We start from the raw sequence: 26,409 nt of genomic DNA on the forward strand, positions 1-26,409 counted from the left end.
AAATCTGCCTTCAGGATCACCCTTCCAAGGTCTCTGAGTCCTGAAATTATATGCCAATATGCAGTTTTGTATGTTTTGGCATTTTTGTGAAGAAAGTATCCACAGCTTTCATCAAATACTAAAGGAGTCTGTAATCCAAAAAAGATTAGAAAATTCTGCTCTGTGACCTAAAATTGACAAAATCATGAAACTAAATTGCATAAAATACTTGTAAGAATTACCTAAAAAGCCCTCAACATTAAAAATATAATTAAAATTTTCATTAATTACAGTACCTAGCGAATGTTCCTGACTAAATTACTAGGAGAGATACTCACAAAATTCCCAGTGCTCCTATAAGGAATCACATTCCTCAGACATGGTTCTCACATGGCAATTAGTCACACAGATACCAAAGAACGTACAATTCAGAGGCACTTCTTGGAATCTAGTCCAGTATCTACTTAACTTGTTCAGCTCTTCCAGACTTATTTAGAGTATGAAATTCAAAGATCCCTCCAGTAACTTAATTGTGTATATCTCATCCAAAGTCTGAAACAAAGACAATACATGCTTCCTATTAAAGTGGTTTTCAAAAGCTCCTTATTATACGTCATGCTGGGTCGGAATTGTCTTTACACTTAAAAATGTCTTCCATCTAAATTTGATGTTAACTTATTGATCAGTACTGCCATTTTGTGGAAATCTTTCTTGTCATTGCATAAGTAGACAAAGTGAATGCTATATATATTTTTTCTAAAAGCTAACCCATATATATGTAGAGTGCAATTTACACCAAATTCTGCCTTTGGAAATGAGTGCACAAATCCACTGAAGCAAAAAGATCCTTGTGCTTGTCTACTGGAAGGAAAAATTTGGGAAGAAAAGTAATAGAACAGCTACAAGTTAAATGGGAAACTTAGTGGAGCATTGATAATGCTGAAAACTGGTCGCTTTCCCAGACTTCATGGCTGGTAAGAACTGTGAAGGCAAGTGCCTTTCCTGAAGCTCACGCAGCTCTTAATTCTTTATCATTTGACAGCCTATTGATTTCTCTTTTCTTTTTATATTTTCCTGATGGATATTACAGTTATTTTCCTCAGTTGGTTAAATGACCTTATACGCAACACTGTGGTCTGTTGTAAATACTGTTCTTCTGCTAACTTCCTTTCTCCGCCCTTACTTGGGAGGACATCATTCATCAGACCACAGAAGTAAAATCCCATGTGATGTGTGCTTCTCCCTGCCTACCCTTGTTATGAGGAACAGGCCTTTGTATATGTCATACAATTTGCAACTCCTGTGACAATTTGGACAGTGCAGCTAGGATTTAAATAGCTTAGAATGCACAGTCTATTCAGAGTTGGTTATTGTTCATTTTTCAGGAAATTACTATTTTCTTATTATACTTGTTCTGGGAAAATTTATGCTGGTATATATATACACACACACACAGCAAATACGTGGTATGATGGGAGATGAGATAAAAGCAAATTGTATTTTTTTAAATTCCTGTAAGAACTGAAATACTCTTTTTTCTTAGGATCTCTAGTATTTGTTTGAAACAAAGATAGTTGCCATGGAATCTCTTTTTCTAAAAAGAGAAGTATAAAAATATTATTTAAAGACCCACATAGCAGGATTCAAGGCTCTTACAGTCACTTTCCTTTAATTCAGTCTAAGGGAAAGGCTCACTTTGTGTTATGTAAATACCTATGAAACAGCAAGTCTTCTTCCCTACGTCAGTGAAAGTTCTGTTGACGCTCTGCAGATCCTCTCTGTTGGGACAGAGCATTAATTCTGCTTCCCTCCCTGACCTGTTCCCCTCAAATAAGTTAGAACCTCTACAGAAGCCAAATACAAGGCGTCTCTTCTGGTCTATGACCACAAGCACAAAAGCAAGGGAACCAAGCACACCACATAGTCAGGAACTGTAAATGTTTTTCTGAGCTCCTCAAGAGTGACTCCTAGATTCTACATTTCTCAAATTTGATTTGATCCAAAATAGAATATTTTGGTGTGCATAAAACAGTTCTGTTGGGCGTGATAGTCTGAAATAATTCAGAGGGTTTGTTTGTTTTTTTTTTTAACTAATTTTTAAAGTACTGTTGCTCATTGTAGAAAGTTCTGAGTGGGTGGCAAAGTGTAGAAAACAAAATGCAGTCTAAACCAGTCAAAATCAATCTGTCCAGTCATATTGTAATCCCTTCCAATAGTTTTCCATTAATATTGACTACACTTTTTCCCTAAACTGAGATCATAAAGGATAAAAAAAATTCTTTTTTTCCACTTACCAGTGTACTTTAACTAGTTTCCCTTGTCATTAAAAATGTAAATCATTCAGTGATATGCTTCACCAGTGCTTATCAATATTGTCATCTCTCTGCAGACTTATAAAATATGCAGATACACTGCCCCCAACCCAGAAGAATCTTATACAGCAAGATTAGGCCTGAGCCTGTTTGTGTAATAAGTGGTTGTGATAGTCATTGAGGCTTGAGAACCACTGGTGTGGACCAAAATCTAATTCTCCCCTTCTGTTGGACGTGTAGATTGCTTTCAGTATTTTGCTATATGACTATACTATGAAATTTATCATGGTATTTTGCCAACATCTTTGATTAATTCTTTAGAATTGATTCCTTTAAAGTGAAATTATTGGGTCAGGGTATAAGAATTGCTTTAAAACTTTTATTGTATAAAGCCAAATTAGTTTCTTTACAATTTTTCAACTCCACCAACAATGTATGAGGATGCACATCTTATTAAATTCTTGACTATATTGAACATTTTCTTTACTTTTATTTTTGCCAATATGAATGGTGAAATGTGAATTTGTATTACTTTAATTCACACTGGTTTAATTCCAAGGAAGGTTGAGTATTTTTTTATGATTTCATATGATTTATATTTCTTGCATAAATTACCTGCTTTGCCCATCTTAAAGAGGATAGTTTTATTTCTTTACAATATCTCCTGTTGATTCATACAATTTTAGCGTTTTTTAAATTAGATTTTATTGGGTGCTAAGAAGAAAATTCCGACCATCATTTAGAAAAATATTCTAGACATTTTAACATCTGGCATTTAAATTTTATGAGTAGCATAGTATGGTCTAATGAAGAAAGAACTCTAATGAAGAGAGCTCAGGCCTAAAACTTGAGACTTTTCTAGTGTGTCCAATTAATGGATCATTTCTTTTAAGGATAACAAACCACTAGCACCATCACACACACAGGCCCAGGAGTTTAGACAAACAGCATTAGGGCCATACACTATTGACATCATAGCCAACAATAAAGTGTTCATCCAATTAAGTGAAAAGGAATTGAAATTGTATTAACCAGACTAAAGATAATATGCAAATTATTTATTCTACAAACTATGTGTGCCTTGAATATCCTGTATGCAGAAGACAGCTAAATGCGTGGGTTTGTATCATCAGTCTTTCATAATAATATTCACAAATCCAGGGAATCATAAAAATACTCTACTGAAGTTGAACTTTTTAAGTATGCCTTCTTCCCTTAGGTAGGCATTTTAACAGATGTAAACTTTAATACCTCACTGATAAAAAAGACACTGTAAGAAGTATGGTCCAGAAGTCAATATAATGACTTAAGGCATGGAATGAGTATAAAGCACATTCAAATCTATAGAATTTAATGGTATCATTTATGGAAGGGTAGAGGATAAGAGAAAAATATCTTACTTTGGATTAAGCATGCTTTTTAGAAGAAATCTTACTTTGCATTAGATTAATTTACCCAAAATTAATAAACAGAAAAAGTTCAGGTAGGTTTTTCACCTTTTAAAGCATTTGTTTTATGGGAATCTCATTAACAAAATTGGGTTGCCAGTGCTAGGGTAATGAGGTATGGATTTTCATAATCTCCAGTTCCAGGAAGGAAATTCCAGGGATAAAAACCTTTGGGAGTTTTCCAGGGGTCCCAGAAGTTGACCAGGTGAGCGAGCATTTTCTTTCCAACCCTGAGTCAAACTCCCCACCCTCTCACCACTTGAAAAAAAGTTACTTGGAGAAGGGTTTTTCTTACCTCAACTGCCCCTAAAGAATCGCAAAGGCAGATTTCCGTTCACCGTTCCAAAGGTCTTTGTCAGCACACCTGCATTCTCAGATATGGTTTACACATCCAGAGAGAATGTAGCCACTTGTTCTTCCTCTCCTTCCATTTTTTAATGGAAAACAATCCATTTCAATTTAATTAATTCTGTAAAAGCTGCATTTAAATGCAATAAAAAGGAGTCATTTATGTAAGAATTAGTCCACAACGTTATTCTTCTTTTATCTCTTATTGACAGATCACTATTATAGTTTCTCTTGTGCTTCATCTGGGCAAGAGTTAAACACATACATACATAGGAATTTCTGGCATTGATTTTGAAATCTGTTTCTGAAATATATGAAAGGATTCCAAAGCAATAGTAAAGTGTGCCACAGGGAGGCCCTGCTTTCTATGCCCCTCGTTTAACTGACTCCTTTTGGTTTCCTTTGCCTTATTTACAATTCCTCCTTCATGATACCTTTATTGTTTTGTCTACAGAAAAAATACTTTTTAACCCAGTCTAGTAAAATGAGTAAAAATAACTATATATATTTAAAAGTCATTTGATTATTCTTATAATTAACATGTAAAAGTAATGCATTACATAAAATATAACAGATGTCCAGTTGGTTCTTACATGTGTGGTTTATGACCAGTGTAAATAGCAATCCAAGAAGAACTAGCCCTACATACTTACTATATTAGGAAATTCCATTTTTAGTCAGACCAATGTAGAAAATAGCAGGCATTTTTAATGTGTAAAGAAATCTTGAAATGCTACAGATTATTTCCAAATATTAATTACAAAGTAGTGCCTTCCACTGTGCGTCATTTAAGAAATGTAGATTTCATATAAGACAGAATTATGTGGACTTTGTCAAAGGACCTCATGTTTCCAGAAGGGCTGCATCAGGATTAATTGTGAACTGGGCAGTGACTTATTTGTTGGTCAAGTGGAAAATATTATCCAAATATATATATACATATATACATAGAGCAGTGTGAAACTAAACTGTTTTTACATGGCCTATTAGATGGTATTAGAAAGACAATGTCTTAGAACGGTTTTTAGAAAGCTTTATTCCAAACAATTTTCTCAACATAAAGCTTTTTTTCCTTATCCATTTCTTTATTTTGCTTTCTTTCGTTTTCTATTGTGCTGTGAAACTGTCTTTGGAGATGGCTAATAACCCTGTTAAATAACCCTCTCATGGAATGGCTTCAGTTTTTTTTTTAAAGGAATGGTTGAAACTAATACATAAAATAATTGAAAAATAAAAGAGTAAAAATTTTTCAAAAAACAAAACGAAAAAAGAAAACTAAAAAACAAAAAGTAGGGGGAAAATTGGGATTCCACTATATGAATATTTAAGGCTAAAATAAAATTGATTATAAAAATAATTTTCCCCAAATATAAAATTTTAGCAGTTATTTTAAAATCATTGAAAGATAAATTTACTTAGCTTCTTGGGTACACATAATAAATTAAATAATTCCTTTCCTCCCAAACAGAATTTTTTAGTAGATTTCTCTGCACTGAATTTACATTTATTCCTACATTTTATCCTGTCCTTTTCGGTGATTAAACTGACAAGCTGGTGTTGTTAAGCTAATTTTTTCAAGTCACTAATCTGGCACTTGCCTGGCAATGTGAGAACAGCCAGTTATTAGCATTTAATAAATGGCACTCTAACTCTTTAAAAGAGTTAATACTCTTTAAAGTGTGTGGTTTATTCGTGGGAAGTGCTTACCCTCTAGGCAAATCAGACCATCACATCACTGGAAATGCATATCTCTTACCTGAAATAGTCCAAATACATTTTAAGAGAGTAAACACTTTAATGGGCTAATAATTAGTGATAAAATATTCAACGCCTTTTATTAGTTGGCAAAATGACATTTCACTTGCAAATCCAAGTTCAAATGCTATTAATTATCATGGCTGTTTTCTTTTATCTAGAATACATTTGACAGTAAATGATCACAAATTCTACATTTATCAAATAGTATAGAACAAGCTGTGCCCAAATTATCTCAGTATGTAAACCACTCCCTAGATTTAACAGAGAGTGTATTAAATACTGGGAAAACCACTTGAAATAGTTAATAGGTCACTCAAAAACTATAACTTGGAAGCAGGAAAGAAACCAAATACATTGGAGACAGAAGCCCATGACACTTTTTAGAGAATAACTAGAATCTGTTACCCCAGCTGCCAACAGAGATAAACATGGAGAAAATCTAATCTAGAGTGTGTGTTTGCAAAGTCTATATTCACATGCAGCATGATTTCCTGGGGTTTCATTGCTTAATTTACACAGTCATCCTAGGTTCTAAATAGCACAGAATGCCTTTAGGAAGCAACACAAAATTCAAGTATAAAAACTTTATCCTGAAGAGATGCTGCTACTTGTCTCTTGACTATCTCATGACTTCCACCCCATGAAACTGTACCAAATCCAGAAATCCTGATTCCGAAAGCAATTAAACAAGCACAAATAATAAAAGAAAGAATAATATAATTAACCAGTCTCTTTGTTGTCAGGAAATCAGGACACAAAAATTAGTGACTGGTTTTGCTGGTTTGTTCATGTCATTTTCTTTTTCCTCCTGTGAATAAATTTTCATGCTAGCCTCTTTTGAATTTTGACATTCTTAGAGGCAAAGGAATTCAAGACAATTCTTTCTCACTTCTTAGTAAATTCAAGTATTCATGTATAGAAATGTTGAAAAAAAAACAAAAAAACCCATGTAATTGGTTAATGGGATTAGCTGTTTGATAAACTGTGACCCAATTACTGCAGGTTTAATCCATTTGAAATCAGTTGCAGTTGCCTTTGGTTTGGATTCTGGTGGAAGGGGCTGCAGGATGACAAATGAGAGGTTTATTTAGCGTCTGGGAGAAGCTTATAAAAGAGCTTAAGTCCTCATTCCTTCTAACATCTTAACAGCTGTGCAGTTTCTTACAAAATATGTTTTATCGTTTCAAGAAATGCTGTTAACCTCGCAGTTTTAAAACTGAATGAACAAGGCCTCTTGGACAAATTGAAAAACAAATGGTGGTACGACAAAGGAGAATGTGGCAGCGGGGGAGGTGACTCCAAGGTTAGCCTCAATGTCACCAAAAGCGGGTAAACAGTATGTAAAGTAATAAGTGCATCTGCTGGGAGACGTATGGTTTGCACATAGTAATATCACCTGAATTGCTAGTCAAGTTCCTTCCCAAACTTAAGTATGCAATTACTGTCAAAGCAAAAATATTTGCAACTGTTATAAATTGGGGGGGCCTACAAACAGACTTAATTGAAATGTTCACTGAAATTTTCTGGCTTTGAGGAGGCTGTGGAGCAGACATTAGAGTCCTGTGAACCTTGGTCTTGGAAAACAGGAAAGGACACAACTTTTTGAAAGAGCAATTTAGTGAAGAGAGAAGAGACCAGAGAGGGTAAGTCTGTCTGGTTTTCTTTGCCATTGCAGGGCCAGAGCTTCTACCAGGTGTGCTACATGGCAATCGCCTGGCTCCGCCTAGACCAGGAAGGCCTTTCTCCTAAGATGCTCAGGCTTCCATTCAAGTTAAATAGCAAATCAGAGACAGTAGGTGAACAAAGCATTTTCTGGCCATCCTTAAACAAAGCAGGCTACAAAAACTAGCTCAATTCAGCTTGGTCTTCACTTCATCTATGTCAGATTTCCAGCTTCAGGAAATAACCAGGTTTTATTGTTTTTTGTTATTATCTCTAAGCAGTGGCTAAATAAGAGAAGAACGTTTATAACTAACAGAAAATTATTAAAACAATATTCCAAGAACCCTGCTGCATGATGTAGCAGTGTTTAGAGTCTCCACTAAAACAATCCGCAGATGGAAAACTTCAATTGGTATACAATAATAATGAAAACTCTTGTTTGTTTGTCTTTTAATCGAGAGAATTGCCCCAAACAAGCTGTCCTGCTTCTGGTCATCTCTGGGCGGGCTGACGTGCCCTCCCAGCCCCCCAGCCCACAGCTCTCAAGGCCTTCCCTTCAACGCCTGCAACCACCTGTGTACCCCAGCTCCTGGCCAGCCCTGCTCCGGCAGGAAGAAGCAGCATTGCCCAGGGAATTTCCTGCCCAGAAAGAGAGGCGAGAAAGAGGAGGAGATGACAGAGCTGTGGGGGTCCAACCCCCAGCCGTCCATCTCCAGGTCCTGAGGAAGAGCCGAGTCCAGAGAGGAAGGGCAGAGAGAAGACTGCAGCTTCCTCTGGGGCCATTCCCAGGCGCCCTCCAGGGGGTTTCTTAGGGAATAGTAACTCTTTCCATATTTTGGAGCCTTGGCTTTCCTAGGATTTACTGGTAGTTTCCATAAACATATAAATAAATATGTGTACTTATGCAAAGACAATTATTCAAGTTTATACTAATAATCTAGTATTTCCTCCATGCAAATGAGAAATGTAAGAAGTTCTGTAATAGCACCAGAGAAAATGAAAACAGAGATATTCTATTCCATTAGAAAAAAATCGGTTGTAATGTGTTATTTTTTCATCATAGTAAAAGAAATAACACTGTTTTCCAGGTTAAATTTTCCATAAAAATCAACAATGAAATCCTATTTCAGTTTTCATTAAAGACTTTCCAGAGAAAATAAGGTACACATGTTGAAAAAAACCTTTGTAACTCAAAAATCATTTTAATTTATTTAAATGAGGGATTAGACATCTCAGATTTTAAGCTGCTTACATCCATCCAACACACTGACTGGTACATATTGGACAGTCAATATCTGTTATGAATCTATCCTGGTGATAAATGTGAATCTACCTGGTGGTTTTCAAAAGAAATGAAACTGATTATTCTTACAGGTAAAAAGTACTTTAATTTCACCGAACATGAACAACAAAATGATACTCTCCATTATTTCAAATCTTAAGTAATTTATAAAATGTTATCAAAATTAACAAGAATGTATCCCAAAGTGAAATTGCAATATGTTCAATTTTCCCTCAGAAATTTTGGTTTCACATTAAAAAAAAAAAAAAAATTCCTAGTAGACTTTATATTAATAGGACCAAAAGAATAGATTGTTACTGTACAATCTATACAATCTAAATGTTAGTAATGCCTAACTTGGAATTTTAAGAAAAGTTGCTATTTTAATTGTCCCGACAAGGTAAACTACCAGGAAGCAGCTGCTACTTTTTTCCTTGATTTGTTTTTCACTTCCTAACAATATTGTTTTCACCTGTGTTAGTAACTGATTTTCTTTTTAAACTTCTCTCTCCCCTCCCATTTGGCCTGATCTTCCTCAAGAAAGGTAAAATAAGGAGAAAAGGCACTAACTGGAAGAACTCAGTGGCCTCTAAAGCTGAGGGCAAAGTCAGAGCAGAAGAGACAAACTCTGCAAATTCCGTAGGGGAAAAAAGAATAGTACGTTCATACACCTCGGCACAGGCAGGCTGAAATCCTGTGTTCTCTGATTTTCCAATACTGAACCTTGGTAAGAGAACACTAACTTTCCTGATAGTGATTCAGCTGACAAAGGGCCGGGGGGGCGGGGGGCACAGCCTCTAGTACCCCTGAAAAGGCTCTTGACGAGACACGATGTCCCCGTCATTGGCAGGGTGCAGCGGGGGACACCCAACCTCTCTGCAGCAGATGACTAAACTGCTTTACCTGGACAGAGTGCTGTGTTCCTGCGGGGACAGAAGGAGAAATACCACTGCCACTGCCCTCTCCCTCCAGGAGCCCGGCCTCAGCATAACCAGCTGCTGAAGCCAATCCCCCCTCGGCTGCCCAACAGGTAGCACTGCCCACCTGAGGGCCCGTCCTGCCCAGGCCGGAAGGTTCTGACTCAGCCCCGTTGCTTCCAAGAAGGCGTAAACATTTAACAAGAGACCAGAAAAAGTCTCAAATGAAGTAAATTAAAACAGAAAGGCAGGATGTGGGGGGACAAATTCATCTTTACTTGAAAACTTCCCCTTCACTAGTGTTAATCTTAGTGAGAGGTGGGTTTCTTTTAAGGTCATCAGAAATTCATACTTATTCTTGAGACTAAAACAGCAGAAACGTACTAACTGGTGACTAATCAGTTTATGTCTAAAACTCATTTTCCCCTTTAATTAATAGTGTTTAGTTTGAGCACAAAGCATATCCAGAATTTTACACCAGTTTTTAAGTAAGTTGTTGAATCCTGGTTCTAATTGAAAAATAGCATAACTCCATTAAGCTAATAATATCTACAAATTATTGATTTTTTTCTTTGTATTTTATACTTTGTTCTTTTTCTATGCATATAAAAACATGTACATTCATGGATGTGGATATTTACATAAAATCATTTTATATATCAAATAACATAATTCTCTAGGAATTATATTTGGTCACACAATTCCTGGTTTTTAATTTGGCTCTTTGAAGAAACAATCCATTCCTGGTTTAAAAGTATGTTAGACTTAACAAGTGGCCTCTTACCCCCCTTCACCACAGCCATTAAACCAGTGCAGGAATAAAGCCTGGAATTACTACACAGAATGTGCATTCCTGAGTAGGAAAAAAAGTGCTTAACAGAAACCATGGAAGGAAGGTGACCCTTGAAGAAGGAATCTCACAGGAATCAATTCCCTGCTCCACCAGCTGAAAGTTTAGATTGATTAATAATAAATATCTTCTATTTAAAATGCCAGTCTAATCTTAACCCCTAAAACCGGGCAACAGCAGTGGCTAGCAGAAGGTACAAAGAGAGGAGTAGGGTGGCGGCTAGGAAGGGGAGAGCGGGAAGCCAGGGCCAGGCTATCTATTGTACAGTTTTGCTTCTTGGAAGGAAGGAAACTGTCCTCTTCCATGTTCCTCCTCTGTGCAGCTCCAAGTCCCCCTCCTGTCACCCCACCCCATTCAAGGAGCCCACTATTGGCGATCCAGTTCACAAGCCCGTGTTCAAAGACCTTGGGAGCTAGCCTGGGGACCTGAAACTTCCCTAGTATTGGTTTAATGAAGAAGCTTGTTCTGCATGCAAAATAATTTAAATTTAGCAATTTTAGAAAGCCCCTCCTTTGAGTCAGATACTCTGAAAAGCTCTGTTTTACAAAGATGCATGAGCTGTGGCCCCTGCTCTCAGGGAGTTCATAGTTCACCCGCGGGTGTGGTTTGGTGACAATCTGTTGATAAATGTTGGGCCCTGGGGGAGAACCTGGATTAACTGGAGCAAAATTCACCTAGTATCTGAATTAACCAGAATCCTCATCCCACTCCACCCCCAAACTCAGCTTTTAATAGAAAGCGTTAAGTCATGCTCTTGTCAAATTTTAATCCAAAAAGTAATTTAAACAAATACCCTCGAACAGGGGTTCTTAACTAGGGATACGTGAACTTGAATTAAAATTCAAACAAACATTGTTCTTGTGGGGACGTGTTGGTACAGGCGTGATCTATGTAATACACAGAATAGTGCTGATTTAGTAAGGGATCTGTGGTTTTCACCTGACTGGCAGAGGGGTCCGTGGAACAGAAAAGGTCAAGAAGCTCTACTCTAGAATCATGGTAAACATCTGTTATTTTTTAAATGGAGCAATGAACCTAAGCCATAGCAAGATTGTATAGCATGGATACATAAATCGTATTCAGAAACCAGAAAGACAAAAGGGAAAACATCTATTAGGAGCTTTTTTCCCAGAACCAGAGGTACAAGGGAAAAAATGGATTTGGGTTTAACTGTTAAACAGAAAACTCAGTGAGAAACCCCATTCCCTGTGTTTCTGTTGTTTGTGTTCCTACCAGCATGCGCTGTGACATCAGACCGCTACAAATCCTGACGTGGCTACTTCCTGGCTGTGTGACTCTTGAAGAGTTAAATATTCTCTCCCTGCCTTGTTTTCCTTGCCTGTAAAATGTGGGTGATGATAGCAATTAAACATGTAGAACGCTTATAGCAGTGCCTGGCACATAGTAAGTGCTCAGTGTTAGCTATAATCATCATCATCATTGGTACTACTGCATTGCCTCCTTGTGTAGATAGGTTCATGGAATTAATCCCCTAGAAACTAAATCAGTGTATGCTGTGTTCTTCAAATGCACTTAACGTTTCCTAGGAGAAAGGAGGCATTAGGAGATATGGCCAGACAAATTGCTTGTGGCAGCCTTGGAAATCTCCAGAAGATTTTTTGTTTCTGTTAATACTGCCATCCAGAACAAAAATATCATGGGCTCATACTTGGAGATAAGAATTTACCTATTTGTCGTATAATGCTCTTCCTTTGTATGAGGGGGCCGTTTGTCCCCAACACCGGAATCCCCCTCTTCTGTTTAGGACTGGATGAGAATGGGTGAGGGGTCGCTTTCACCACGGATACTGTAGGCATGCTTCTAAAGCATAAAGTAAGATGCCACTCGCTGGTTGCGAAGCATGCAAGAAATGAAATCGGTCCTCTTGAGCCACCACATGTCTGTCTGCCCTCCTGCAGCCACGTGCATTAATTTTGAAAGAAAAAACAGAGCTTCTGGATCTTGAATGGCTCTATTTATGTTGGAAAACTTGCAAATGTTAGAGAACCCACCCAGGCCAATAGTTTTGGATTCACAGTAATTGCATACATCTTCTTTAAAAATCCTCCCTAGCAGTATGTGCCTGTTACCTAAAGCGATGGAGCAGGCCCCAGTTTGATGTCTGTTTCTAAACCTGGGCCTATAGTACAAGACATAGCACCTACTGTGGCCTCTGCTCTGTCACTTTGCCATGCGATTCTAATGTAGTTTTACTTGAATAACATAAAATAACATATATAATGTTATTTATGTTATTTTCCACGTGAAGAACTCCTGTAAACCTTGCCGTTTTGAAACTCAGTGAGGCAGGCGTCTTAGACAAGCTGAAAAACAAATGGTGGTACGATAAAGGTGAATGTGGACCCAAGGACTCTGGAAGCAAGGTCAGTGTCTGCAGCTCGGGCCTCCTCTTGTGTTCACCAAGCAGTAAAGGGAGCGGTTGTCCAAAGCACACAGACACAGCCTCTGCCTAAAGTAAAAGCTAACGTCATAGCTTTCGGCTGCAGGGATGGTCTTTTCTGGAAATTGCAAAACTGCTCCCAATATTAATGCTTTTAAATAAACTTAACCGCAAAAAAGCCAAACTAAAATTCCTTCTATTATTCTCAGACTTATGTACCACTGTGCTTTTTGGTTGGGTTTTTGCTCGTTTGGGGGCACAGACCATAAAATCTATTATTTCAAGAACCAGTGTATTCAGAGAACAGGAAATGGGAAATGGATCAGAAGCCATTCAGCAAAAAAAGACTTTAAAAGTTAAATAAGTGTTCATACAGATATTCAGGCTTTTGTCATCATATTTCCAAATTAAGGAGGCCCTATTAAATTTCTGTGCTGGCAGATAAAGACAGTGAACCTTTTTCCCAATCAAAAGTATTTAACAAATCAATGTTTATGAATAATATCCTCAGGTTCTAAAATCTCTGATTCATGAATTCTTTTTAGAACAATTCAGGAGCCTATAGGCCTGATCCTGTTGAGTACAAATGAAAGTATTGTTAAAATCAATTATATTTTTATTCTAAAGGGAAAAAAAAAGTAACAAGATTAACAGTGAATTTAAACATGCAAATTAATAGACCATAACAACAATGCCTGAAAATAACTGAGGATTCTTGGTCTCCTGTCTTATTTTATCTGTATCTTTTTCAAGACAGAAAAAAACGATTGATTACTTAAGACCAACACATGATTGTTTTAAATAAGAGGGTATCAATTAGTTTAAGAAGGAGACAAAGCTTGATTAATCAGCCTTTTTCAGGGTTTATCCCTATATTTTAATCATTTCTTCCATTGAACCACTCATTCCAGAATGGAATGAAATGACCTTGGTCCAGATAACGCAGTCATCACAAATACTTAAAGTAGGAGAAGCCCAAATACTTGGTGAGTCATGTCCTTGCCCTACGTTTTTTGGCCCAGACAGTGATGTCATAGCTAAGTGAACAGAATATATGGTACCTTCTTAAATTAAACTCTCCAACTAAATGATTTAAGTGTTTCGGTCACCTTTTGCTCAAAACATAAGGCTGAGGAGATGATGGCCACAGGGCATCTTTTGGGTATTCCACCCAAAATACATTTTTTGAATAATGTTATATAATAAACATATTTATAATCTGTGAAAAAAGTTCCAAATCCTGGTTAGAATTTTAATATCTCCCAGTCATATGTTTGGCTATTTCTGAACTTATTATGGTACAATATATGTACTAATGCTGTGAAGAATGTCTAAAATATTAACAGATTAAGCATTTTTTTAGTGGCCATGGAATTGTATTTTTAAATCAATAAAAGCAGTTATAATTTTGGCCCTATAAAAATAATTTATTTCTCAGTTGACTATGGTAATTTGTATATTTTTTAAAGTTATCTTTTAAAAAGATATCTAAGGGTGATGATGTATATATAATTATTTCTAAATAGCATATAATATTGTACAGTATATAACATGTAAAAATGACATTTTCCTGATATTTCCCATACAAATGGAACTGAAAAAAACAAATAATGGGTACCCTAGTACATTATATGCATATATTTTTTAAAGTATGATGAAGGAAACATGAAACTACTAACTTAAAAAGTCCCCAAGTTCCTTAAGTAAGAAATGTGGACTTGGATTCATTCCAGGGAAATCCCAAAAATTAAAAGAACATTTTAATGGAAGCAAAACCAGATGAGGTCCCCTTCCCATGTAAATGGATTTTAAACATTGTCAAACTTAATAATAATAAGCCCTCTCCTACTACCCTATGTAAATATTTAAGTGCTTAGATATGGCTAAGTATAGTGCTTTTCATTGCATAGTTTTAATGATAAAATGTTACAGATTTTATTTAATGCAATCACATACTATTTATGGGTAGTCATAATTTCACTTGTCCCAAGACCCATAAGCTTTATGTTTAAATTCATAAACCTGCAACAGCGACTTATACTTGCAGATAACTTAAAGTTAAATTACGCATTTACTTGAATTGGCTGTTTGGGGTTCATGTGTACTTTTACCTTTAGATGTGACATTTCCACAGTTAACAAAAGTGTCTTTATCCCCCCGCAGGACAAGACGAGTGCCTTGAGCCTGAGCAACGTAGCAGGCGTCTTCTACATTCTGGTTGGCGGCTTGGGCTTGGCAATGCTGGTGGCTTTGATAGAATTCTGTTACAAGTCCAGGGCAGAAGCGAAGAGAATGAAGGTGGCAAAGAGTGCACAGACTTTTAACCCAACTTCCTCGCAGAATACCCAGAATTTAGCAACCTATAGAGAAGGTTACAACGTATATGGAACCGAAAGTATTAAAATTTAGGGGTAGGACTTAGGGCCTGCTACAGTGAGTGGGTGATGCATCCTGTAAACGCAGTGTTTTGTCTGTCTGTCCAGTGGTGGTATTGCTTGCTTCTAGTTAGAGCTTTATACTTTAAAAACTTCAGTGCAAAGTGGTTCGGTTTTCTTTGGCTGCAGATGTACTGTTCGAAACTCTATGTTGCCAATAGATATCTGCATTGCAAGGGTCAGAAAGACAAAAACAAATTTCCAGAATGGCTTTGTGGAATGATTTAAACAGTAATATTCAAAAATTTGGGAGAAATTGGAAATTAGACCTGGATTTCCTTGCCCACAGGTTAGGCTAATCTTCTCTGTAACAATCCAATTTTAGGATAAATGATTACAAAATAAGCACAAAACCTGTTTCATATGCTCAAAGCCTAGACATTTTGCTTATTTTTTATAAGGTCATATTGCTTTCTGAGGAACAATTTATGTAAAAATTCCAAGGAAACGGCAGGCACATAGTAAGTGCTCAATGGATTACAGCTTCTACTTTAATTTGTTTTACATTAGCCATTTATCTATATTTTTAAAGACTGAAACCCTGCTGTATCTTAAGCTCACAGAAGTCCTTCAGCCAAACATTAGGCAGGAGAGATTGACTACACTTCACATTTATTAGAAGAAATTCCACTCCAATGTTCACAGAATCACTAAGGTGAATAGGCATTTTAGGCAATACATTCTCCATTCAAAAATGTTACCCATATATATGTGCTATAAATGGGATGCAGTAAAATATAAAAATTGCAATGAGTTGTTATATAAGACTTCCCTTTTTTTCCATTTCTATTGCTTTTAAGCAAGGCAGGTTCAGCCTTACTTGCGTACATCCTTTTGTCATGTCACAATAAAACATTGGAAACATCCAGTCAAATATAGGAGCTGGAGACGATTTTTTAAGAATCCAACTGCCCACTGCTTTCTTTCTGTAATGATAGAAAGTGCTTTTAAAATAAGATATGAAATCATTTGTTACTGCTCTTCCAGCAATCAGGTCTCTAAACCCATTTTCTGAAATTATAAATAACAGCCAACTGAATAGGCTGCTCATTGTGATGACAGAGATAAACAAGCTTTTGGACTCCAAGAGACATTCAGTGCTAGATCAAAAGCCAAGAGTCAAAAACCCAATATAATTGTTAATAAGATATGCATCTGAGGTTATGCCAAGGAGGCCTGCATTGAACTTTGATATTTATTTATACAAAAGCCACTGAATGCTGGTTAGTTTTTTTTAAGCAAAAAAAAAAAGCCACCTCTTTTTACCAAGATCTAGAAATAAACAACTGAGTACAGCTACACATAGACAATCCCAGATAGGTACTTTCCCAATTTTTTGAAGAATTAAGAACGAAGCCTTCAATTCACTTAGATACAAACGTTTTGGTAATGCCTTCTAGTTGCTCAACAACAAACTGGAACAATGTCAAGGTATCTTGGCTATTTGGGGATTGTTTCATCTCAATATTTACAGGGTCAAGGGGAGATCTTTCCAAGATAGAAAACAATACTAGTTTTCAGAGCCAATGCTGACATCATTCTAAGATGAGTTTTAGAAGATGTCTCAATAAAGCTTTTCTAACAGTTTATTAAATTGACTTTTTTTTGGCATAGCAAAGTCAGCCCAATCATCAGAAAGATCCAATGGCAGGCAGCAAAGCAAAGAAATATTAGAAGGTTTTAAAAAGAAATACTCAGGGATGCAAGTTCATTACAAAGTTCTGGGAAACTGGCAAAAAGATATACATTCCCAGGTTAAGTACAAATCATTATGACACGAATAATTGGTGGGGGGCAGGGTGTTAGAATCTGACCTTGGAACTAGAAGCAACTCTTAACTGCCTTTAGAGCAATGGTTAAAATTTTGATAATACATTTCAAATAAAAATAAAACATTCATATACACATGACTTTTTAAAAAGTTTCGTGGCACTCAGGATGAACCACACGATGTGCATCTGTAGAAAAGTACTGAACATCAGCAGTTTTTACTGCTCGCCCACATTCAATGAGTGTTTCCTTTCAAAAAATGTTGTTACTAATAATTAGGCAAATCATGAATGAGTCAGAAATTATTTTACCCATAATTAAAAATCAAAACCTGAAATAGTACATGGCAGAATATGTACTTTAAAGTGATCACCCCTCAGGGAACACATACAATTAAAGCCACGACCAGTGGCCAGAAGAGTCCACCCCACCCAAACCATACGTAAACTTTAGGAGACAGTTGGCCTCCAAAGGTTCACATCAAGATGAAAAGAAATGGCATTTTATGGAAGAATCAAGGGGTGGAAAGACATAGAATAATAATGTTCAAAAATAGATTTAAAGGGAAAATAAGCGGGATGCAAAGATTTATAAACTAATACAACACTCAGTTGTATTAATCTGCGAGGAAGGAAATGTTATTTGAGAGGACATGGAATTTTTCACATTTGGGAAGTTGTCCTTTCCTCACAATGGATTTCAAGAAAAAAGGAAATACAAAAATAGAGTTTTTATGGCAAAAGCCTTCTGAAAAAATACTCTCAATGAGTCACAATGCTTTCATTAATTGTCTTATAGTGTTTCCTCTTCAAACGATTTTTTTTAAAAAGCCAAACTGGTAGATTTTTAAAATATAATTGTCTATTTTCCTTAATATAAATGTGAGCAGGAATGTGAAGAAGCACATTCTGATTCTGGTCTTCATTTTGTTTTAACTCGGTGAGGAGTAGGCAACCAGGGATTCTCTGGAACCATGAGCTTAAGCCCGCTGCCCCAGAGGAGCCCTGGCTCCCTGGAGCTCCCCAAAGCACAGTGTTCAAAATGGCTGCCACATTGACTTGGATTAGACTCATGGACATTCACTTTTCATGTTTTCTTCTCAGCATGTGACTGGCAAAGCTAACAAATCTAATCTAAGTGGCCCAGAAATTGTTTTCTCCAAAAGCTCAGGGAAAACGCCAATGCTATGACTGGTATGTTCCAAGCAATTGGGTACCCATTAAAGGGCTCTGACTCAAAACACATCCTTCTGTAACACATAACATTTCAAGCAGAGGATTATACTAGAAAGTTAGCCAGCAACTTTGATACCAAGTCCTGACCTATGTTTCTTAAATATAACCATTCATTGATAGATTTTCTTGATACAAATCATGCTGCTTTGCTAATGGTTCTTTTTATAACTCTCTCAAAAACGTATGCACTCTAATATTAAGTACAATATACTCATCTCTAGGAACATAACCTCCCACAAGCCTCACTTTAAAGAGCAAGACTATTGCAGCCTGGTCCACTGCTTCAGGGTGAGATTCTGCCATAGGAGGCCGATTAAGGAACCCTTTCAGATGTTTGCTGAATTTAATCAAATTGCTTTGTCACACTTTTAAATTGCACATTGGTAAACTGAAATTGTGCTTCTGTTCACTTTAGAGTCACTTAGAAATTTTTAACATAAAATTGACATGCAGTAAAATTCACCCTTTTTTGTGTACAGCTCTGCAAGTTTTGACAAATGCTTCATTTAGAATTTATCCCATCATTTTCATTTACAAAGAAGAAAAAGGTATTTTCCATTTATGAACATTCATAAATTCAAAAGATATTTACTGAGTACCTATTATGTACCCCAAAAAGGCAGAAGAACCTTGATTTCAAGGGACTAGTAGAGAATAACCAAGTAGGAATATCGTTTTTCCCCAAAATTCTCATTACATTTGCTGTGATTGCTAAATAAAAAAGCAGTTAATGTTTCTGTAGAGACTGTATCCTAACTTCCAATTATGAAGATGTGCTTATTTTTGAGACTGTTCAGTAAGGCTGGAATATGAGCTTGACCTTGTTTTTTGTCATAGATATGTAATTAACTAGCAGTCTGACTCTAACTTTCTGAAGTTATCAGGGCAGCTGATCTCTCCACCTTTTCACTCTGACATTCTTTAATTCAATTAACTAATTTAGTTACACAATATATAATTATTCTAATATTTAAGTTTCAGAACAGAAAAAAATACAGGGATGGAATTTCCTGAAGAATAGGATACTCTTTAAGTTCACAGTAGAAAATGGAGATATGGTGCCCTGATTCCCCCAGCCATAACAAACTTAGGAAATACCTCATTTACTTTCTTTTCCTATTGTTTTAACATTAGAGTTCAGCAAGTGGAAAGAATTTAAAGGCAATGGATGAATAGAAATTAGATTGACATCCTATCGCTGCATGTTTTCCTCTCTGTAATAGTATTATCTGCTGCCTAACATGACAGAAAGTGAGATTTCAGCCACCTGGACCCCAAAATTTCAGTCTAGGAAGTTCCCCTTCAGTGACCCTTCAGGGGGCACCGGAAGCACAAGTCCTTCAGCATGAGCCACAGCTTCCCTCGCAGGCATAGTGTGAATTCTGTGTAACTAACTGTGCTGTTTGGGTCCCGTCTCAAACTAACTGGCGTGAATGGGAGTGTCTGTAGGTCGCTAGCTCTGTGTTACAGGACAGGACGAGCGTCATGAGGAGTCTACGGGGTTTGTGTAGACAATTCACCCCATTTAAAGAGCATAATCCTTGCACTGTAAAGACATTTTTAACAAGAAGAGAATCCTTCAAGAATGTTGCTCAGACATAAGCTTGCCTAGAAGTACTAGGGTATAAAGTGCAAAGATGAATAGATGTGACCTTGCCCAGATGTGCTAAACACAACCGAGCAGCTAAACACAACCAAGCTTTATGGTTTTGTAGAATTAGTTATTAAACAGGTAGGACCACAAACTCCAGACGGTTTCATTCTTCAGTACATCTAAGCTTTCCTTCCCCTTTAGAAGCAGTTTTCCTATGACCAAAAGAATATGAAAAAAAATGCAGATGTCTAAATATTGATATTTTGGTGTTCGTTGTGTCCTATTTGGCTGAAGAAGAGCAAATATTGTTAACACTCCACATCTCTCTGTTTCCTTTCTGTGCAACCCAGCTGACCTTTTCTGAAGCCATAAGAAACAAAGCCAGATTATCCATCACTGGGAGCGTGGGAGAAAACGGCCGCGTGCTGACCCCTGACTGCCCCAAGGCTGTGCACACTGGAGCTGCCATTCGACAGAGTTCAGGCCTGGCTGTCATCGCATCGGACCTACCCTAAAAACCAAAAAACTAATTGAGTGCCTTAATCAAACTGTGTCGGTGACTGGTGGAAATGCAGCTCGGAGCGACCCGCCGGGCGCCCGGGCTCCCCGGCTCCCTGGGTCCTTAGGCTGCAAGGGGACCGGCCTGAGGCGCCCGACAGCAGCCGCAGAGACGTATGCATGAGCTCAGCTCGGAAACCCCAACTCAGATTTTCTATCAGGAAAACTCACACTCTAGGTTTTTTTCGGGGAGCGGGTGGGGGGAGCTGGGATGGGCTATTAACAGCAACAAAGTTCACTCGAGGGGACTTAAAAACTAATCAGACTGGCGAGGTAGCACATTCGCCTGCGAAGTCCTTGCTCAGAAAGGCCTTTGTCTTCACCACAAGGGATACACTAGTTCTAGAAGTCACCCTGCTAACCTGTATCTCCAGAACACCCATGTATTCGAGGGGGAGTCTCCGGCTGAGAAAACGAGTCACTAAACTGTGAACAGACAACAATAAACACACATGTAAATCCTGTGAAAAAAAAATTTAAAGAAAGTATTTATACTCACTTTGGAGAAAACAAATACTGAACCATGCTTGCTTTTTAACGGATGTAAATTCAGTAGAGGACAACACAATTCTTTTTTCTAACCATCTTAGGGAACAATACATTGCAATAATTGATATAAATGCCATCACTGTAATAAACTTTAGAGACTTTTTTTAATAAGAGTCATTGGTCATCTTGTTTGCTATTTACCTTCGCTCTGTTACATGAGTCGGTGTCCACAGGTTGCATTTGTCTCACTACCAGGAACAAAAAAAAACAAGAAGAAAATGTTCATGTAGAATCATCAGTCTGCAATGTAGATTCAGAAAAGACTACGGGTCGCTCATGTTATTGACATTATTTATAATCTTGTTCTGTGTACAAAAGTGTGGTTTTTGTACCCACCAAAAAGAATAAAACAAGAAGCATTCTTATAATATCTACAGAGCTTAAAGTTGTTTTCTTACCAGTATGAAAATTATTTGAGAAATGATAAGACTATAAGGAAGGATTGGTGAGGTGAAATGGTGGGCCATTTTGGGAAATGTAGCTAGTCTCATTACTTTTTGCCTACTGAGTTTACCCTTCCTTTACAGATCTTTGGCTTGTTAACAGGTTAAGTTGTCAAAGATGGATTTTTTGAGTCAGGGACCAAATCGTTGTCATAATAGCAAGATACTCTGTAATTGTGTATTGAAATTTTACTCGACTGTATTTTGCTGCATAAAATTATGTGTCTCTTGGGCTTCTCCCCCGTCTCCATTGTCCCATTTAAATCATTTGAAGGCACTAAATTAGTTTGGGGTAGACAACAAATGAAGATTAGTCTCTGTTCTCAAGTGGAAAATGTGAAGAAAGTTATGCCCATGTTTATTTAAAAATACCTTAGGTCATGGATGGATTAAATTAACACGGTTTGACAGGTTTGTTTCCTTTGACATAATCAATCAGCACCCTAATGGGGATAAATGTCACGGTACTTAGGGACCTTGGCAGAAAGCACAAGTGGGATGATTTGGGAAGTCTGGCCTTGAAGGATGAATTGAGTTCCAGTAGGTGAGGGTGCTGAGGGTCCTGGGGTGAGCAGTAGCCAAAGCTGTGCTTGTTCAATGAACCCATTCGGCTCGGGAGCTGGTGGGAGCACAGGGTGTGAGACCACGGGAGGTAAATTTGGAAAAGGTGGAGGATCAATCTCTTTGCCTCAACTCTCTGTGCAAATCTGGTCACACACACGGCCCGGGAGTCCCCTCAGGACCCAGCCTTGGCACCTCTCACCCCTCCACAACCCTCCAGCCCACAGGCCTCTGGGGCAGCAGCTGGGACACTGGGGAAGCTATTTCCTCAGCCCGGGATGCCCTTCCTTTCTCCTTTTTACCTGACTAACCTGGGCTTATCCTGCAGAACTGAAATGGAATTTTACGTGCTGTGGGAAGAGTCCCCTAACTCTCCACCACCCCCTGCCCACCAGCCTGCGTCAGGTGCCCTTCTCGGGGCTCCCCACCACGGCACTCACATACCGCATTGTAACTGCCTGTGACCTGTCTATCGAGCTCCTAGACTGTAAGCCCCGTGAGGGCAGGGACCGTATCTCTTGTTCACAGCTGTATCCCCAGCACCCAGCACAGTGCCTGGCATATTGTAGGTGCTTAATAAATATTTGTTGAACGAATGAATGGATGGAATTTAATTAATTTAATTAAGTGGAAGCAGAAAGGCAGCTTTCCTCGCAACAGTCCGCAGAGCACGTGTCAAGTACATAACGCGTCAAAATGAAGGCAAAAGATCGTGTGGTTTCATGGCGGGCACCTCAGTGGAAAGGGTGGTTGAGGAAAAAAGATGAGCTGGTCAATTTGTGATCAGATGAGAAGGGCTCATGTGATTGTACCTAGGTGTGGAATAATTTTTTTTTTTGGCTGCAGAAATCATTAGATAACTAATTCAGAACAGGTTTTTGTGTTGTTTTTTGGCCCTACTTCCAAAGTTATCTTTCATTTAAACCTCAGAATGGGTTAGCAATGTAAAGTTTGAGAGTTATATTTCTTATAGTGAAGAATAATTTTTCCAGACCCTGTTTTTAACGTGACACCTGTAAAAAGGAATATCTCTTTGGATCCCAGACTGAAAAGAAATACTATAAAACTAGAAAATGTGATTTGAAAGCATTTAATCCCTTGTGTGGTTCCATGAAGAGAAGAACTCAGTTATCAGACACGCAAGACTACCCTCTAGGGCAGAACTCCCTGAAGGGGTCACGCCAACGGTGAGGCTAGATCGCTGGTTAAACTTAGACACTGACCGCATCAGAATGACGGACACAAGCCTCAGGAACACCACTTGGCGACACCCGGGTCAAAAGCCACCCAGTGGAAATGCCAGGCCCGGTGCTCTCCCTTCAGGCTGCGGCATCTTTCCAGCCCTGTGTGCTCTGGTCTTCCCATGTAGATGATCAATTTCAAATGAGCATATTCAGTGTTCAGTATATATTTTGGAAGCATAAAAACAATTTTCTATATTAAATCAATATCAGAGAAAAAGATGTTCGGATAATTTTTCCAATGTACAGAATATCCCAATTTGCAACACTAACCAGGTAATGATGGGAATGAGAACTGAATGAAAAGTGATTGCAGAACTCATGAAAAGATAAACCGAAATTGTGCAGTCATCTGCTTTATCATGTACAGTCACAAAAATTTTAATTTCAGTACACTAGAATATTTGGCATCTGTAAAAGTAAATGCAAATACAGTAGGTGATATATTTATGTATTTTCTAAACAGCTAGTACCAGTAGTCTTTTTCAAAAGAAAATTGTTCTCCAGTAAGAAAGTATATTTAAAAATTATGAAAAGCCAGCGGTGAGACCTGGTGATTATGTCTCAAAAGACACAGGGCTAAATTGCTTTCCATGAAATAAGAAAAACCTGCTTGTTTGTCTTGCTTTGATTTTATTTTCTTTGTGCTAGAAAGTGGGCAGAGGAGGGAGGAAAAACAAAACCAACGGGGGAGGAAGCCTACAAGAAAGCAGAACACTGGGTAGAAGGTCAAGAAGATTCCTCTGGTGGCCAAGGCCCAAAGGACTTGGGAGAACTGTAATGTTGCCATGTCCTTTTTACACAGCTAGGTGTGTCGTGTTTGATGTATTTCCCTTCCCACAAACTACATGCTTCCAATTTAAGTTTTCCTACATGCCACAGATTGGAATTTGTGGTTGTATTGCAGGAGGCGATCAAGGAGAAAATTCTAAGTCCGTGTTGTTGTTGATGCCGGCCAGAAGTAACCCTAATAATAGGTCTCCTTCCCACAGAAATGTGCAGAAATCCAGGTTTGAATTTGTCTTTCCACATAGCAAAGAACGAAAGTTAATTCCATTTTTTTCTGGCTCTAAAGAGGCTGAGAGGTCGAGCAGATCTTCAGAGTACAGGAAGCCCTGTTTTTTAACCACTTGTGCTAATTGGAAAATGTTGCAAACAGCAAAATAAGCATAAAAAATAGAGAAATATAAGCTCATTATAAAATAGTCTATTAAGTCATAATGCCTTGTCCATGGCTTGAGTTGAAGGGGCTATTTAGGAAATTGGTAATCTATAACCCCAATACAGTGAAAACCTGCTTACGCAGCAGAGTGTTATGATCTGCTCCTCAAAAGTTGTACTTTTGACCAACATTTCTGAAGCTCGTGAACATTTACTCATGGCTGAAAACTGTGTTACATGTGAAGCTGGGCTTCCGGCCTGTGCCAACTGGCTATCAATGTTTCCACATATGACTGAATGAACCGACTGAATGAATAAAGGAATTGGTGAATGCCATACCTCTAAAGAAGTTTGCGATCATTACAGAAACTTCCGCCAGCTCCTTAGAGTATATTTCCCTGCGTAAGTGTGAATGATTTCAATGCTTTTAAATAGAGGAGAGATTTGGAACAATTTAGGTTATAGCTGGCTCCATCCAGATATTTACCTAATCCCTGGTCACCTAAAATTTGTGCTGTTTCAGACTTCGAAGGCATGGGAATTGATTTATCCCATCTGCCTGGGATTTTCACACAGCCATATTGCCCATCAGTCCTCTGTCTGGAAATCTAAACGCAGGCCAAGTCTGCTAGATCATTAAGCTTCCAAGACTGCTGTTAGATCAGGCAGCCTCAGGGGCACTGGGCCTCAGACCTGCGCAGGAACTGCTGGTGTTTTAACTTGAGTTTCACTTAAAACTCAGCCCACTAGGCCTATAGCCATGTCATCCTTGGTCACAGGCTCTCATCAATGTCCTCCCTATAACCTCTCCTCTGTCTTGCCCCACACTCCGCTTCTGCACTTGTAATGCCCTTTCCCATTCATCTTTCCATAGCTTTCCCCTCCCCTGACCAAGCCACCTTCAAACCAAAGTAATATCCTCAACCTTCCCCAGAGGATTGTACTACTTCCTGATCACTCCATGTACCATGAACCTAAAAGGAAAAGAAAGGGCAATCCTTATAATTACACCTCTTCCCCCAAGCATAAAAAAAAAACCCTCTTCTTTGCAGTATATATCATCTAAACATATTGTATAAATGGAATGCCTACTTGTCTATTTGCTGACTTCTCTGTCATTGCCCCACGTTGACTGAGGACTTGGGCATTTGGCTCATTCTCCCCAAATTCTATCATCCTGGTCAATGTCAAGGTCAATGTAGAGGCTTCCTTTTGCCTAGTCCTGGAGTTTGTTGGCCTTATTATTGGTCTTGGCCTCCATTGCAGTGAAGTCACTCACAGCCATGCACGTGCAGCACATCTTAGGCTCTTCACCTTTTCATCTTCCTCCAGATGATGACCCATTTCTCTCCTTCCTTTCACACCATACTCACTGAAGAGGGGGACCTTTAATCCCTTATTTAACCCCTCTCTTTGGTTCTGTCACTCCACCAAAATGGTCTGGTCTTCCTGAACGCAGCAGTGAGCACCTTGTTGCTATATTAAATAAGCATTTTCAATATGCAGCTAAACTGCCTGATCTCTTTATGAATTGCACAGATGATTTTGTGGTTTCCCTCTAGAAGTCCTCTGTTTATTCCTTGTCAAGTCTATTTTATGTTCCCCGTTTCCCTCAACCTGTATCCATTGTTTCCTTCTCTTCTCATAGCACATATCCCCCCTGGTTGATCTCACTATCACAGGCCTTCTGTAAACACCTATACATTAGCAACTCAGACATCTCTGTCTTCTACTCTAGACCCAGATATCTAACTGCCTTCTAGATATTCCTTTTTGGCTTCTCAATGGTAACATATCCAAACTCCTCATTTTTTACTCTGCATCCCTACCTTCTCTTGTATTCCCTGTCTCTGTGAGTGGTACAACCATTCATCTAATCTTCCATCTAGAAAGAGGAGAATCATT

At 38.1% G+C, this 26,409-nt stretch overlaps 1 protein-coding gene across 7 annotated transcripts in view; it reads left to right on the plus strand.

Moving 5' to 3' along the window:
• The window catches only part of GRIA4 (glutamate ionotropic receptor AMPA type subunit 4), a 386,269-nt gene extending 363,571 nt beyond the window's left edge, over window positions 1-22,698 (plus strand). For 2 of the 7 annotated variants that reach the window (XM_004453287.3, XM_071212310.1), the window contains exons 15-17: window positions 7,034-7,148; window positions 15,121-15,368; window positions 20,342-22,698. In XM_004453287.3, coding sequence (XP_004453344.1) covers window positions 7,034-7,148; window positions 15,121-15,366 — 361 coding nt within the window. In that variant the 3' untranslated portion in view covers window positions 15,367-15,368; window positions 20,342-22,698. Of the gene's footprint in view, window positions 1-7,033; window positions 7,149-12,825; window positions 12,941-15,120; window positions 15,369-20,341 lie in introns of all 7 variants that reach the window. The other 5 variants (XM_071212309.1, XM_058289452.2, XR_011647617.1 and 2 more) reach the window with 4 other exon arrangements.
• Window positions 22,699-26,409: the final 3,711 nt, after the last annotated feature.

The sequence above is a fragment of the Dasypus novemcinctus genome, chromosome 27 (genome assembly GCF_030445035.2).
Source record: "Dasypus novemcinctus isolate mDasNov1 chromosome 27, mDasNov1.1.hap2, whole genome shotgun sequence".
In the NCBI taxonomy this organism is placed as follows: domain Eukaryota; kingdom Metazoa; phylum Chordata; class Mammalia; order Cingulata; family Dasypodidae; genus Dasypus; species Dasypus novemcinctus.